The sequence below is a fragment of the Somniosus microcephalus genome, chromosome 9 (assembly GCF_052327205.1).
Source record: "Somniosus microcephalus isolate GS21.2 chromosome 9, FLI_Smic_1.0, whole genome shotgun sequence".
NCBI lineage: Eukaryota > Metazoa > Chordata > Chondrichthyes > Squaliformes > Somniosidae > Somniosus > Somniosus microcephalus.
In genome coordinates this window covers 27,797,049-27,813,420 of record NC_140995.1, presented here as the reverse complement: position 1 = coordinate 27,813,420, position 16,372 = coordinate 27,797,049, and the positions used below count along the sequence as shown (strand labels likewise).

The 16,372-nt window shown below is 45.2% G+C and overlaps 1 protein-coding gene across 1 annotated transcript in view; it reads right to left on the bottom strand.

Annotated features, from left to right (window-relative positions):
* Window positions 1-16,372, bottom strand: part of csmd1b (CUB and Sushi multiple domains 1b) — a 1,295,488-nt gene that overhangs the window by 1,262,009 nt on the left and 17,107 nt on the right. Inside the window, exon 2 of the mRNA XM_085996460.1 lies at window positions 417-494. Within this exon, the coding sequence (XP_085852586.1) occupies window positions 417-456 (40 nt within the window). The 5' untranslated portion in view covers window positions 457-494. The remainder of the gene's footprint in view (window positions 1-416; window positions 495-16,372) is intronic.

Below are 16,372 nucleotides of genomic sequence, written 5' to 3'. Positions count from 1 at the left end.
AGCTCCTTAACTATTCCTAAGTCAACAATGTGCACCCTCCTTCAGGCTTGTAAATATGTTGATCATGTTCCACACTAAGTCATTGCTTATATACATCTGTTTGTCAATATGCCATTCCAACCTGAAGCAAATAAAATAAAGTAATTTGGACCCGAGCTGATCATGTGACTGATGGAAATGTAGCGCATGTACGCCAAAAGAAGAGAAAAGGTTAGGGTGAAGAGAAGGAGGAACACCTAGCTCATTATGAGGACAACAGTTAAACAAGCAACAAAATTCTGCTTCCTCACATTACAAAACAAACCATTTTGCTTCCTGGAAAATAGCAATAGAAATTTAACTCAAACCAATCTTTTTCAGATAATCACTTCATGTGTTATTGAGTGGTGATCAAAAAATGAAAAAAAAAGACTTACAGACAGAATTCTTGTGGTCGCTGTCCTTACTGGGAAGCATTTTGACTCCTCTCGACTTCAGCTCAATTGCCTTTTTCACTTTTGTATAAAAAATAAAAAATAAGGAGTTAATAGATGAAAATCACACTGAAATATAAAAGCACTGCATGATTACAACAGAATGGAGCCCATTTAACGAGTATATTTAAGTGTTATTAAATGTTCCTACTGCAAGCAGAAAAGGTTTATTGCGATCTATACAGTATAAGAGTATTTTTTTGCCTGTGAGGAAATGCCAAGGTTTCCTACCCGCTGGTTAATATTTCTAATAAAAACAGAAAATGCTGGCAATACTCAGCAGCTCAGACAGGATCTGTGGAGAGAGAGACAGAGTTAACGTTTCAGGTCGATGACCTTTTTTCAGAATATTCGTCAGATCCGGTTCTGACAAAAGGTCATTGACCTGAAGCGTTAACTCTGTTTCTCTCTCCACAGATGCTGCCTGGCCTGCTGAGTATTTCCAGCATTTTCAGTTTTTATTTCAGATTTCCAGCATCTGCAGTATTTTGTTTTTGGGTTGATATTTCTAACTTGGACATCTTGTGTACCTTATGAAAATATATTGTGTTTGTGTCTTTTAATCCTTTATTTGCCCATAAGAAATCACTTTTCATATGATTGGCTAGACTCAAGGAATGCTGGGAAATATCTATATATATTTCAAAAGACCTCTTTGGAAAATGCCAACAAGCTGATTAAAATGGCTGAAATTTGGGAAGAAGAACTATTAGGAGATAAAGCAGAACTTTATTTCTCCTTTTATAAAATATCTTTGAGCTCATTAGGGGAATCGTGGACAGTGTTGGGGAATCAGCACCCAGTGTCAGCATCAAGTGCTCCCAGGTCAGGTAATATCACAGCTAGATCCAGAGTACAGTTCCCTCTACTCTGCCTCAACAATACGCTTCAACCCCATAAGAACACCTTTTAATGCAATAGTGTGACATTTATTCCACTCACCACGTCAACCAACATTAGGCCTATCAAAGTGAATTAGACAATTGGTGATGAATTCGGGGCAGTTACATGCTGTAGGCCCACGCTCACTAGGATCTGGACTGAGGCAGCCCAAACTTATTACACATTGAATCCATACTGCCAGGAGGCAGAGCAGACTTTCATCCCATCAGCCTGGATTTGAAATCAGGTCCCCAAGGTGGTATGCCAGCATATAAATCACTAGGCCAGCCTGTCCCCTCAGGAATTTTTTATTAAAAATTGTGATTTTGGGTGTTTATTTTTTAATAGTTTCAGGTCAAGAATAAAGCCACTCCTGACATTAAGCAGTTTGATTACTGTAATGTTGTTTTAGCACCATAGCGCATGAGCTGCAAATTTTTAAAAAATAATTGAAGCTGGAAGGCACGTATCTCGCACAATCTGTTGTCAGTCCAAGGGTTCAGTTTACAGGCCAGAAAAGGACAGCTGTTGTATTCACAAAGCTGATGATCCTTTCATTAATCATAAACTACTCAGCCTGCAGAGCATTCCGTATCAGGCAGGGTCCACTACATAGACCTGGAGGTTAGATGGACTGTTCTTAAGCACGTTAGTACCCTTCCTGTTAAGTCTGTGTGTTATAGTGAGAATTACTACACAGACTACAAGAGTAAATTCAACAGGTCTTTACTGGTTGGAGGTCGGACTATACTGAATACAATATTATTACACTGTGCTTATATACCGGTGTGGTCACCACCGGTATTACGTATACAGCAGCCAAAGAAAGTAGTACCTTTCTTAAGGTGGACCAGGCTTAAGTTCTCTTAAGGTGGAACAGGTTACATACACCACAATCCTCCCTTTTTAGCTTAACAGTCATATCCCCAAATAAACATAACATATATACATATATAACTTCAGGTATAACAGTTCAAAGGTTCAGTCTCTCAGGAGGCTTTCTGATTCGGCTTGGATAACGCCTTTCAGTGGTCTCTGATTCTTGTTGTTGAGGTGCCTCCTCTAGTTGGTTGCCAATGTATTGGGTGTCATCATCATCAAGTACATTCTCGGCCGAGGTAGATGCTTCAGGTTCATGAACGTCTTCCACAGCTGTCTCTGTCACAACCATGGGTTCGACCCTTGCTCTCGACTCTACCAGTTGATCCGCATGACGCCTTATCACATTATGACCAATATCTACGGTGTACATCAGAGGTCCTTGTCTGGCCCGGATTGTTCCGGACTGCCATTTTTCATTTCCATAGCCCCTTGCCATCACTGGTTGTCCTACGTCGAAAGTTCGAGTGGTCTTGCTGTTAATATGCCAAAACTGTTTGTTTTCCACTTCCCTCCGCACATTTGGTTTTAACAAGTCCAACTTGGACCGCAACCTCCTGTTATAAAACATCACTTTGGTTAGTCACGGCATGATCGGCGTTTCTATATGACATCAGGAACTTATCGACCTTGTGTTGCAGCGGAATCTGATCATCATTCATGGCCTTAATAGCCTTTTTGAATGTCTGGACAAATCTTTCAGCCAACCCGTTTGTCGCCGGATGATATGGGGCAGAGGTATAATGTTTAACTCCATTCTTCTTTAAGAATTGTTGGAATTCTTCCGATACAAATTGTGGTCCGTTGTCCGAACAGATCTGTTCTGGCAATCCGTTCCTTGCGAATATTGTTCTTAACACCGCAATTGTCTTTTCTGAAGTAGTGGTATTCATCTTGATGACTTCTGGCCATTTGGAATGTGCGTCCACCGCGATTAGGAACATGGAGTCCATGAATGGAGCAGCAAAGTCAATGTGTACGCGTTGCCATGGGGCTGAAGGCCATTCCCATGGGTGTAGCGGTGCTATCGGAGGTGCATTTTGCACTTTTTGACACCCAGCGCAGCTTTTCGTTAACTCCTCAATCTGTTGGTCAATACCCGGCCACCATACGTAAGCCCTAGCAAGACTTTTCATTTTAACTCCCCCCAGATGACCTTCATGTAGTTCTTTTAAAACTCTTTCCCTTAACTTGGGAGGAATAATCACTCTTGTCCCGTACATCAAAGTACCATGGCAGACGGACAGCTGGTCTCGCCTTGCCGAGAATGCCGGTAACAGAGGATCACCCCGTGTTGACCATCCTTTCACTGTCACCTCATAGACTCTGGACAGTGTCGGGTCGTTCCTGGTTTCTCTTTCAATACTTGCATTGGTGACAGGTAAACACTCGATAATGGTCAAATGAAATAACTCAACAGGGTCAACTTTCGTCGTGTCTTCATCTTCAGGTAGTGGCAGGCGCGACAGGCCATCAGCATTGCCATGCTGTTTCGTACCTTTGAATTCTATCTGATATTGATGTGCCCCTAAGAAAAGAGACCATCTCTGGAGACGCTGTGCTGTCATCACCGAAACACCCTTCTTAGGGTTAAAAATGGACACCAACGGTTGATGGTCCGTCAGAAGTGTGAATTTTTGGCCCTGTAGGTAATGATTAAACTTCTTCACTCCCCATACAAGGCTAAGGGCCTCCCTATCGATCTGCGCATAGTTGCGCTCAGTGGAGGTCAATGATCTGGATGCAGACGCGACTGGCCTTTCCGTGCCATTTGGCAATTTATGTGAGAGTACTGCCCCAATACCATATGGAGAAGCATCACAAGTCAACCGAATAGGCAGTGTCGGGTTGAAGTGAGCCAACACTTCCTCTGAGGTGATCAATTCTTTGCTTTTGCGAAATGCCTTCTTACAGTTTTTGCCCCAGTCCCATGGTACCCCTTTCTGTAAAAGAGCGTTCAACGGATGCAGTACCGTGGATAGATTTGGCAGAAATTTATGGTAATAGTTAATTAATCCTAGAAACGACTTCAACTGAGAGACATTCTCTGGAGCGGGAGCCTTTACAACTGCCTCTATCTTGTCAGGAGACTTATGAAGCCCCTCCCGGTCAATGACATGACCACAGTATGAGATCCGCTTCTGGAAGAACTCACATTTCTGCCGATTTACTCTAAGTCCATACTCTTTCAGTCTGTTGAGCACCAGTTCCAAGTTAGCGAGATGTTGTTCATCACCATCACCTGTGATCAGAATGTCGTCCAGGTAACATTGTGTGCCTGGAATTCCCTGTAATACCTGCTCCATGGCCCTCTGCCAAATTGCTGGAGCTGATGCCACTCCAAAAACCAGCTTATTGTACCAGTACAACCCTCGATGCGTGTTGATCGTGAGGTATTGGCGTGACTCTTCTTCAACCTCCATCTGCAAGTACGCCTGCGCCAGGTCTATCTTGGTGAAGTGTTTCCCACCAGACAGTGAAGCGAAAATATCCTCAATCCGTGGAAGCGGATACTGCACCGTGTGAAGCACCGGATTAACGGTGATTTTGAAATCTCCACAGATGCGAACCTTCCCTGGATCTCCTGGCTTATTGTTCGCAGGACGTTTCATAACGGGAACAATGGGCGTAGCCCACTCACTCCAATCTACTTTAGACAGTACACCTGAACGTTCTAGTGCTTCCAGCTCCGCTTCAACCGTAGGTCGTATTGCATAGGGTACCGATCTGGCTTTGAAAAATTTTGGTTGTGCATGTTCATCAATCTTGATGTTTGCCGTAATTCCTCTCAGTGTTCCCAGTCCCGGCTGGAACACCTCTTTAGCCTCATCCGATATTCTGGACAATCGTTTAGGTTTGACAGCTGTTTCCCCGGAATCTACCGTTAGTGCTTTTAAGGAGTGCCAGTCCATATTCATTTTCCTAATCCACTCCCGTCCTAGTAGTGGTGGACCTCCTTCAGGTAGCACATATAAGTCCATTACTTGGCTTCCTTCGCCCTTGTGGACCACTTCTACCTCTATTTTTCCGATGGGGTACACTCTTTGCCCCGTGTACGTTTTCAATATAATCTCCGTATCCTGTAAGAGAATATGTTGGAATAACCTTCTGTAATCTTTCTTATTCATGACCGTCAATGCCGATCCAGTGTCCAATTCCATTTTTACTTGGACTCCTGCTATCTTAAGAGTGACCCAAATTGTCTGGAAGTCTGTATCCTTACCAACGTTGTGTATTCTTAAGCTATCCAGTTCATTACTGCTAGCGTCTGAATCTGACTTCTGTTCGGTCAAACTGTTCTTTGTCACCTTGTGTACCTTTGCATATTTTCCTTGCGGTGACTTTTTGTTGCTGGTCTTCTTTCCTGACCGGCATACTTTAGCTATGTGGCCAAGCCTGCCACACGTTCTGCATTCTTGGTTTTTAAACCAACACTGGTTCTGATCATGCGTTGTCTTTCCACAATGATAACATTTGACAGAACTCAAACCCAATTTGTTTGTACCGAGTTCCGGTGGCCGTAGCTGCATTAGTGCCGTGCCTCTCGCTGCGGCCTCATGTGCTGCTGCCATAGCGACTGCCTTCTCGAGAGACAGCTCATTCTCCTCGAGCAGTCGCCTTTGTGTATCCTGTTTAAATAAACCACACACAAATCTATCTCGAAGTGCCTCTGTCAGTCCCGTTCCAAACTAACAATATTTTGCTAGCTTACGTAATTCCATCAAATATTCAGCATTGCTTTCATTTTGCAGCTGTCTTCTATCGTAAAATTTAAATCGTTCCACTAGCATCAGCGGCGTGGGGTTAAGATGATTTTTTAGGACAGTAACAATCTGTTCGAACGTCTTATCCGCCGGTTCATCTGGTGATAACAGGTGTTTCAATTGCCCGTATGTCTTCGCACCCATTAAGTTTAGTAATGTTAGTGCTTTATCTGCATCAGGAATTTTATTTGCCTTACAATAGTTTTGTATGCGTTCTACATACATAGCCCAGTCTTCTATATCACTGTCGAAGGCATTAATGTTCCCATGTTTAGGCATCGTAGCAATTTATTGTATTTTTAATGTTATCCAAGATGGCGGCTTCCCGCTCTTGTCGTCGTCCTCCGCCCACAAAATGGCGGTTTTCCCGTGCTTGGCGGTCTTCACCCGTCCCCCGACGCTGTCTCCGCTTCACCGCGGCTCTCGCGCCTTCAGTTTCCCCAGACGCTGCGCCTTTAGCCCGAATGCGGCCCTTATCTCTGGTCGCGATCGATGTCCCGCGCTGCGCCTCTCGCTCTAAAGCAGCCCGGCCCTTATCTCCGGTCGCGATCGACCCCACCGCCCTTATTCCTCCGTCTTCCCAGCCCCGTCTGTACATCCAACGCGGTTGACTTTCTGTCACGTCGCTGCCCGGCTTACCCACCACGAGGTAGTAGAAGAAGCTGACAGTCGCTGATGGAGGCTTCGAGGTCAGGATGTCTTCTGCACTCCGGTTGCTCGATGCCTGCCGCTCGACGTGTCTTCCAGTAGGTGATGAGGGTGGAAACCTCTCTTCAACGTCCTGTCTGTGGACGAAGTCGCCGTGGAAATTACTGCAGCAGGGTAAGAATCGGACTCGTCGCCACTGTTAAGTCTGTGTGTTATAGTGAGAATTACTACACAGACCACAAGAGTAAATTCAACAGGTCTTTACTGGTTGGAGGTCGGACTATACTGAATACAATATTATTACACTGTGTTTATATACCGGTGTGGTCACCACCGGTATTACGTATACAGCAGCCAAAGAAAGTAGTACCTTTCTTAAGGTGGACCAGGCTTAAGTTCTCTTAAGGTGGAACAGGTTACAGACACCACACTTCCAAATAAAATCAGTAAACCTCGGTTGCCTACCAGCTATCTTCATATGGAATACACGTTCAGCCAGAGACACTTGTACTGTCGCACTCCTCACAAATGTAACCACGTACATGGATATCATATTTTGCCCATGTTCCAGTGCCAGAGCGTTGCACTCAAATGCCCTTACCTCATTCAGCCTGATAAAATTGAACCTTTTCAAGGATTTCATGCCCAGCACTCAGTACAATTGACATATGCACCATTATATGTAGATTTGTACACTGTAATCTTAGCAAAATGTTAAAGCAATACCCCTAATTGTCATAAAGTTCAAAGATCCACCGACTATATTTGGTCTTCATGGTAACCAGGTCACCTTATTTTGGTAGGATTCAACTTCATCTTCTTATTTTCCATTAAAATATTACAGACAGATGTAGCAGGAGAGCCATGTGTCTAACTCATTGACCATTGGTAAATGTGTTGGCGTCATGCGTAATTTGTCAAATGCATTACCCCTGATCTATGACTTGCAAATTATGGTTGAGTTGTGAGATAGCAGTTCAGTCAGCTTGACTTAAGATAATATGGTAGATAGCAGGATAACTCAAAACAGATCAAATTTTGACTCAACCTCCTGAACGAACACATTAATAAACAGAAGGCTGGACTGAAGAAAAATTTGCAGATTACCAGCATTTATTAATCTCATTGATAATATTAATGATATATTTTTGCCAATCATGTTTTTGTCAGTTGAAGAGAAAAGTCTTCAATAATGAAAGCTGATACAAACCCCACATCCCTTCAGTTTCACTGCTGTCACACAATCAAAAGCTAACTGTCTACATTGAGCAAGAATGTGTGCTTGCCCTAGGCAAATGAACCAGCATATTACCCATCAATGAACTGTGCTAGACCCCAAATGAATTTAAGAGTTAAGGGAGATGTCAACACTGTTGGAGGTGCTTGAAAAACCATTTGTTTGACAGCTTCAGCTTTGATATGATCAACAGCACAAAAACTGGTGCATATTTGCCAGAATTGTCCACAAGCCATTATTATGCATGGGAACAATGGAGCCAGTTTTCAAACCATTGGAGACCATTCCAAACTGAAATAAGTTTAAACACATTTGCTTAAAAGGACGTAAGTTCAGGAAATCACACTTCAGAGAGAGTTGATACTGAGACAAAGGTAAACTATTCCTCCTCGTCCTTCTTGACTTGTCTGCAGCCTTTGACACGGTTGACCACTCCATCCTTTTCTAACGCCTCTCCACTGTCATCCAGCTGGGTGGGACTGCACTCACCTGGTTCCATTCTTATCCATCTAATCGTAGCCAGAGAATCACCTGCAATGGCTTCTCTTCCCGCTCCCACATCATTACCTCTAGTGTCTCCCAAGGATCTATCCTGGGCCCCCTCCTATTTCCCATCTACATGCTGCCCCTTGGTGACATCATCTGAAAGCATCGCGTCAGTTTTCACATATACTCTAATGACACCCAACTCTACCTCACCACCGCTTCGCTCAACAACTCCACAGTCTCTAAATTCTGACATCCAGTTCTGGATGAGCAGAAATTTTCTCCAATTAAATATCGGGAAGACCGAAGCCATTGTTTTTGGATCCCACCACAAATTCCATTTCCAAGCCACTGACTCTATCCCTCTCCCTAACATCTAGCTGAGGCTGAACTACACTGTTTGCAATCTTGGTTCATATTTGACCCTGAAATGAGCTTCCGACCACATATCCGCGGCAAAACTAAGACCGCCTATTTCCATCTCCGGAACATCGCCCGTCTCTGCCCTTGCCTCAACACATCTGCTGCTGAAACCCTCATCCATGCCTTTGTTACCTCTAGACTTTACTATTCGAATGCACTCCTGCTGGCCTCCCACATTCTACCCTACGTAAACTTGAGGTCATCCAAAACTTGGCTGCCTATGTCCTAACTCGCACCAAGTCCCGTTCACCCATCACCCCTGTGCTCGCTGACCTACATTGGCTCTCGGTTAAGCAACGCCTCAATTTCAAAATTCTCATCCATGTTTTCAAATCCCTCCATGGTCTTGCCCCTCCCTATCTCTGTAACCTCCTCCAGCCCCACAACCCCTCCCCTGCACCCCCGCCCCAGAGATCTGCGCTCCTCTAATTCTGCCCTCTTGAGCATCCCTGATTATAATCGCTCAACCATTGGTGGCCGTGCCTTCTGTTGCCTAGGCCCTAAGCTCTGGAATTCCCTGCCTAAACCTCTCCGCCGCTCTCTCCTCCTTTAAGACGCTCCTTAAAACCTACCTCTTTGAACAAGCTTTTGGTCACCTGCCCTAATTTCTCCTTATGTGGCTCGGTGTCAAATTTCTTTGTCTTCCTGTGAAGCGCCTTAGGACATTTTACTATGTTAAAGGCGCTATATAAATACAAGTTGTAGTCGTAGTAGTTTAATGAAAGGATCTTTTCAACAACAACCAGACCTTGATAATACTGAGATTCATCTCTGTCTGATCCAGCATAAGGAGCTGTCACATTATCAACAGACATAGAAATAAAACAATACTCTTGGGATTCTCCCTCACTGTGGGAAGCACCTAACCTCATTTCACAGTGACACAGCTGAGACTGGGAACGTAATGATGTGGGGAATCCCAAATGTGAACCCACATGCAACCATTCTGTGGCACTGCACATTGGTGTTTCAATGAGTGGCATCAGTGTGCAAAAACAAGCTTTTTTTTAAACTGCAAGCCATTGTTGCTCAGGTATGTAATGGAAAATGATGGGTATAAACAAGATATGTGCTAAAGTCACTTAAAAAATCTATTTTCTTGACGATATTTCTTCAGTGTTAGCTGAACCCCAAACACTGTTTACTGAAGTAATAAACATGACAATGGCCCATTCATGTTCGAATGCCATGTCCTAGAAATACATTCTGAGAGTCAAAGTCCAGCAAGAATATTAATTATTGTGACATGAACAAAAAATAATACAAACACAACTTACACTTAAAAGTAGCTGTTACCACTAATAATAAAATAAACTGGTGTGATAAATTAGTGTTGGCTTAGGAAATGGAAGTGAAGAACTGCAGAAATATCAATGTCAGGGCTAATGAACATAGAGCCAAGACAGAATTACACATTGCCTTTTTATCCATTGAAGAGGAGTGATTCTGTGGTTGCCAGCAACAGTAAATTGACACTGATGCAAAGCATTTTATTTGGTCCTTTTATTGAACGCTGGAGCAAGTAAGTGACGACCAGGAGATGTGCCAGTTGACAAGAGGCCAGGCCAGGTCCTTGGTCACACTTATCCACCATTCAGTTTTCCTTTATTCTGTGCCAAGCAGTACAAAAAGTATCATCTCACTGCTGGACAATCTGCTACCATTCCCTCTGGGGAAAACTGTTTTCTAGATGAGCCTTGTGTGATCTGTTAATAATTCTGTCAATAATATCTTGTAGTAGCACATCAGACTACAGAGGATCTTTCATTAGTCTCAGGCCACCAATTCATAATGAGGAAAATACCGACTCGACCCCATCAATTGAACTTTGTCCTCGAGTGGAGAACTGCCAATCCCATCTGACTCTATCTACAGCAAGAAAACAGCTGTGGAGTGCCTCCCCAATCAGAAAAAGAGCAAGTTGGCCATAGTGCCGACTCAGCTTGCATTTCAATCCCCATAGCATCTGGTCACTAGTGACACATCTGAAGGTTATGATGCTTCCATCATCACTCAACTGATCATCTCAGTTGCACTTCAAATAGCTTAAAAAAGAGAATGGAAAAGGAAACATGGCAGGTTTGCTAACCAAAGCATTTGTTAATTAATAAAGCATTCATCATTCCAAACTAAAAAATGCTGGAAATGCATAGCAGGATAATCAGCATCTGGAAGAGACGGCTCACTGTTTCAAGCATGATGGAAGGGTCAGAACCAAAGCGAGAAAGAAAATGAAGGCCGCGAAATTCGATACATTAGCGCCTCTCCTTGGCGCCTGGTGGGGGCGTTAATGGGGCACTAAGGGGTTAGCACCGGGCGCGGCAAATGCAGCGATGCCCGCGAACTTCAGTGCCGTTTTGGTGCCAACTCTTAGCGCCTGGGCCTCTAGCGCTTCGCAGCTCGTGACGTCATAAAGTGCGCAGCGCCCCGTTATCGCCCCGGATGGAAAATTGACTCTTTTCCCCTGCTTTATCACCTCGCGCCAACAACACCAGCAAGAGGAGGCGTTGTGAAATTATCTGGCTGCTTCGGGAGCGGTAATTAAATGGGAATGTTTTTCAGCTAGCGTAACCTTTATTATTTGCACCAGTCTGGTGCCTGCGCAAAGTTTTTAATGTTTCATTGGTACAAGATGTCCAAGCCCTCCACTTTGTGAGAATGTTTGGGGCGGTAATGGCAGTCGCCCAGGTCGCCTTGCAAAACAGATCTGACGACAACTAGATTGTGCAGCATCATTGGTCCTTCCCTTTAAGCAAGGGAAGCAGCCTCTGTGATAAAAGAGTGCCGTTTACAATGCGCTCGAACTTGTTTAGCGCTCTGCCGTTACCGCCCCGCTCTCAGACTTTAGCGCCCTAAGAGAAGTGGTTAGCGCTTGATTTAGCGCTCCATGTCCTCTTGGAGCGCTAAAACTGGATTTCATTGGAGGCGAGAATGTTTAGCACCTGGCGCTAATTTTTTAACTTTTAAAGTTTTAGCACCCCAAATGGGGCTACACCGGATTTCTCCCCGCCTATGGAAGCAGACTAAGTTCTAGTATAGAGGAATCCAGTAAAGAATCCAGTATGTGGAGAAAGCAGGAGTGAAGATGTAGGACACAGTAAAGCCTAGACGCCCGTGGAGAAATGTGATTCAACTCAAGAGAACGCATATTTCTGTCCAGGAACCATCATCGCAGCAGAGTAAAGCTGGAAAGCCAGCAGTGCACTGAAATACATTTCTGAAACTCAGCAGGTAACAGCAGCAGGTGGGGTATGGGCATTGTAGGCTGAAACAGGTTACCGTAGATTTTAAGACATTGAATGGGAGAGCAGAGCCACAGCAGCCGAGGCGTATTCCAGCAGAGCAGGGCAGTCCTGATAGAGAAGAGCCCAGGGGGAGAAGAATTGGGTTGGTTTGTACCTCTCGTTAGCGCCCGCTAAGGGCGCGAATCCCCTGGTGCCCGGGAGTGGCGCCGCTAACACCTCCGCAAAATTCAGTAGGAGGTCAGCGGCAGCGGTAGCCGGTAGTACCCCGCGCCACTGTGCCGCCGCCGATGACGTCATCGCCATGCACAGCGGCCCGCTTGTGCCCCGGCCGCAAACTTCCCCTGCGCCCCCTGACCTATCACCGGACAATATGTCCGACAGGATCAGGGGGTGTTTTTGCAGCGGCAGCGCTACTTAAGGGGCAGGTGTCGAGTGGCTCACTTTATGTTGGTCGACTGCCAGCACCTGGCCCCTTTCACTTTTTTATGCAGGGTGCCGGCTGTGCTCGCTCAGCCCGGCACTCCTCTTGAGTGTTTCCACGGCACCCCACTCCCCGGTGGTCCAGCAGCCCCCTGGTGCGCGCAGCACTAGGCCTCTCCCCTTTAATCAGGGGAGGAGGCCTGCAGTACCACGGTGCTACATGCTGGCATGCGTGGTGCTGCTGCATGTGGTGCCGTGAAATTCAGTGGTAGCGCCCTAAGCAGGAGGTGGAGCACTTTCCAGTAGCACCCCACCTCCTGCTTGAGGCACTACTACTGAATTTCAAGAGATGGGGTGCCAACTTTTTCAGGGCGCAACTTGGTAATAGATCGTCATTCCTCCATCATCGCTGGGTCAAAATCCTGGAACTCCTTACCTAATAGCACTGTGGCAGCACCTTCACCACATGGACTGCAGAGGTTCAAGAAGAAGGGCTACCTCCATCTTCTCAAGGACATCTAGGGATGGGCAATAAATGCTGGCCTCGCTAAGCGATGCCCATAACCCCATAATGAATTTAAAAAAAAGTAAAAATACAGGGCATGCAGGGTATGAGAATGGCCTGTGCACTCTATAAAGGAGTGATACTGTATGCGACAGGATGACTCCCTTATACATATTATTAAGCTTGGTCCAGACACCCAAAGCTGACCATGCCGTCCTCAATCAATGAAACACCAAAGATATGAAAAAGTGCTGCCCTGTTTAGGTAAATTATTAGACTGACCTCAGCTATGTTCCTTTAATGAACAGTAATGATGGTGTGAAATGTGAACAACATGTCAACGGAAACATAAATCAGTCTTCTTCAGATTAATGAATAGTTGATGATGATCTGGTGGTCTTCTAATGTGTGGGCCAGTTATCAGCAAACAGGATATCATGAACAATAGCTTCTTTAATTTTGATCCATTCTTGTAGTCTTCATAAGGTGTCAACCTTGGCTCACTGGTAGCGCTCTAGTTTCTGAGTCAGAAGTTTGTGGGTTCAAGTTCCACTCCAGAGAATTAGGGCACGATTTTCCCATTGCGGCGGGTTGTGGTTTGGGTGAGATCCAAGCCCGCCTCCATTGTCAGGTGGGAAAAATTTGCGATTTTCCCCTAATTGGCCAATTAATTTCAGTGGTGTGGGTTCCCCTGGGCCAATTAGTCTTTTGGGATTGAAACTCGCCTCTGCTGACGTCACTTATCCAGCTTCATTTAAGGGCTGCTTGCTGCCTTGGCTCATTCCATAGGTTTTTGGTCGATGATGCACCACCTCCATACTTTTACCTCCTTGAACAATGGCCAGCTCCAAAGCAAGGGCCTCCCGAGGTTCTCGGATGAGGCGCTTGGTATGCTGGTTGAGGGGGTGAGAGCTAGCAGGGAGGTGCTCTTCCCCTCATCTGGGAGGAAGAGGCCTCCCAAAGAAACCAAGACTGTGTGGGTCCAGCTAGCAGGGGATATAACCTCCAGATCTGTGTGCAGATTGGGTGATTGTTTCTGTTTATTGATGAAATGTCATCCCTGTTAAGTCTGTGTGTTCCAGTTGTATTAAGATTAATTACTGACACAGACTACAAGAATAAAGTTCAACAGGTCTTTACTGGTTGGAGGTCAGGACTATACTACATACAATATCACTACACAGTACTTATATACCGGTGGTCACCACCGGTATTACGTATACAGCAGCCAGAGAAAGTAGTACATCTCTTAAGGTGGAACAGGCTTAAGTTCTCTTAAGGTGGAACAGGTTACATACACCACAATCCTCCCTTTTTAGTTTAACAGTCATATCCCCATTTAACATAACATAATAATAACATATATACATATATAACTTCAGGTATAAACAGTTCAAAGGTTCAGTCTCTCAGGAGGCCTTCTGATTCGGTTTGGATAACGCCTTTCAGTGGTCTCTGATTCTTGTTGCTGAGGTGACTCTTCTTGTTGGTTTCCTATGTATTGGACGTCATCATCAGGTACAGTCCCTGCCGAGGTAGATGCTTCAGGTTCATTAACGTCTTCCACAGTTGTCTCTGTCGCAACCATGGGTTCGACCCTTGCTCTTGATTCTACCAGTTGATCCGCATGACGCCTTATCACATTGTTACCAATATCTACTGTGTACATCAGAGGTCCTTGTCTGGCCCGAATTGTTCCGGACTGCCATTTTTCGTTTCCATAGCCCCTTGCCAACACTGGTTGTCCTACGTCGAAACTTCGAGTGGACCTGTTATTAATATGCCGGAACTGTTTGTTTTCCACTTCCCTCCGCACATTTGGTTTTAACAAGTCCAACCTGGACCGCAACCTCCTGTTATAAAACATCATGGCAGGACTTTGGTTAGTCACTGCATGAGCGGCGTTTCGATATGCCATTAGGAAATTGTCCACCTTGTGTTGCAACGGAATCTGATCATCGTTCATGGCCTTTATTGCCTTTTTGAATGTTTGGACAAATCTCTCGGCCAACCCGTTTGTCACCGGATGATATGGGGCAGAGGTATAATGTTTCACCCCATTCTTCTTTAAGAATTTTTGGAATTCTTCCAACACGAACTGTGGTCCGTTGTCCGAACATATCTGTTCTGGCAATCCGTTCCTTGCGAATATTGTTCTTAACACCGCAATTGTCTTTTCTGAAGTAGTGGTATTCATCTTGATCACTTCTGGCCATTTGGAATGTGCGTCCACCGCAATTAGGAACATGGAGTCCATGAATGGACCAGCAAAGTCAATATGTATGCGTTGCCAAGGGGCTGAAGGCCATTCCCATGGGTGTAGCGGTGCGATCGGAGGTGCATTTTGCACTTTTTGGCACCCAGCGCAGCTTTTTGTCAACTCCTCTATCTGTTGGTCAATGCCCGGCCACCATACATAAGCCCTAGCAAGACTTTTCATCTTAACTCCCCCCAGATGACCTTCATGCAGTTCCTTTAGAACTCTTTCCTGTAACTTGGGAGGAATAATCACTCTTGTCCCGTACATCAAAGTACCACGGCAGACGGACAGCTGGTCTCGCCTTGCCGAGAATGCCGGTAACAGAGGATCACCATGTGTTGGCCATCCCTTCACTGTCACCTCGTAAACTCGGGATAGTGTCGGGTCGTTCCTGGTTTCTCTTTCAATACTTGCATTGGTGACTGGTAAACACTCGATGTTGGTCGAATGAAATAACTCAACAGGGTCAACTTTCGTCGTCTCTTCTGCTTCACGTAGTGGCAGGCGCGACAGCCCATCAGCATTGCCATGCTGCTTTGTACCTTTGAATTCTATTTGATATTGATGTGCCCCTAGGAAAAGGGACCATCTCTGGAGTCGCTGTGCTGTCATCACCAAAACACCCTTCTTAGGGTTAAAAATGGATACCAACGGCTGATGGTCTGTCAGAAGTGTGAATTTTTGGCCCTGCAGGTAATGATTAAACTTCTTCACTCCCCATACAAGGCTGAGAGCCTCCCTATCGATCTACGCATAGTTGCGCTCAGCGGAGGTCAATGATCTGGATGCAAACGCGACTGGCCTTTCCGTGCCATTTGGCAACTTGTGTGAGAGTACTGCCCCAATACCATATGGAGAAGCATCACAAGCCAACCGAATAGGCAGTGTCGGGTTGAAGTGAGCCAACACTTCCTCTGAGGTGATCAATTCTTTGCTTTTGCGAAATGCCTTCTTACAGTTTTCGCTCCATTCCCATGGTACCCCCTTCTGTAAAAGAGCGTTCAGCGGGTGCAGTACCGTGGATAGATTCGGTAGAAACTTATGGTAATAGTTAATCAATCCCAGAAACGACCTCAACTGAGAGACATTATCCGGAGCGGGAGCCTTTACAACTGCCTCTATCTTGTCAGGAGACTTATGAAGCCCCTCC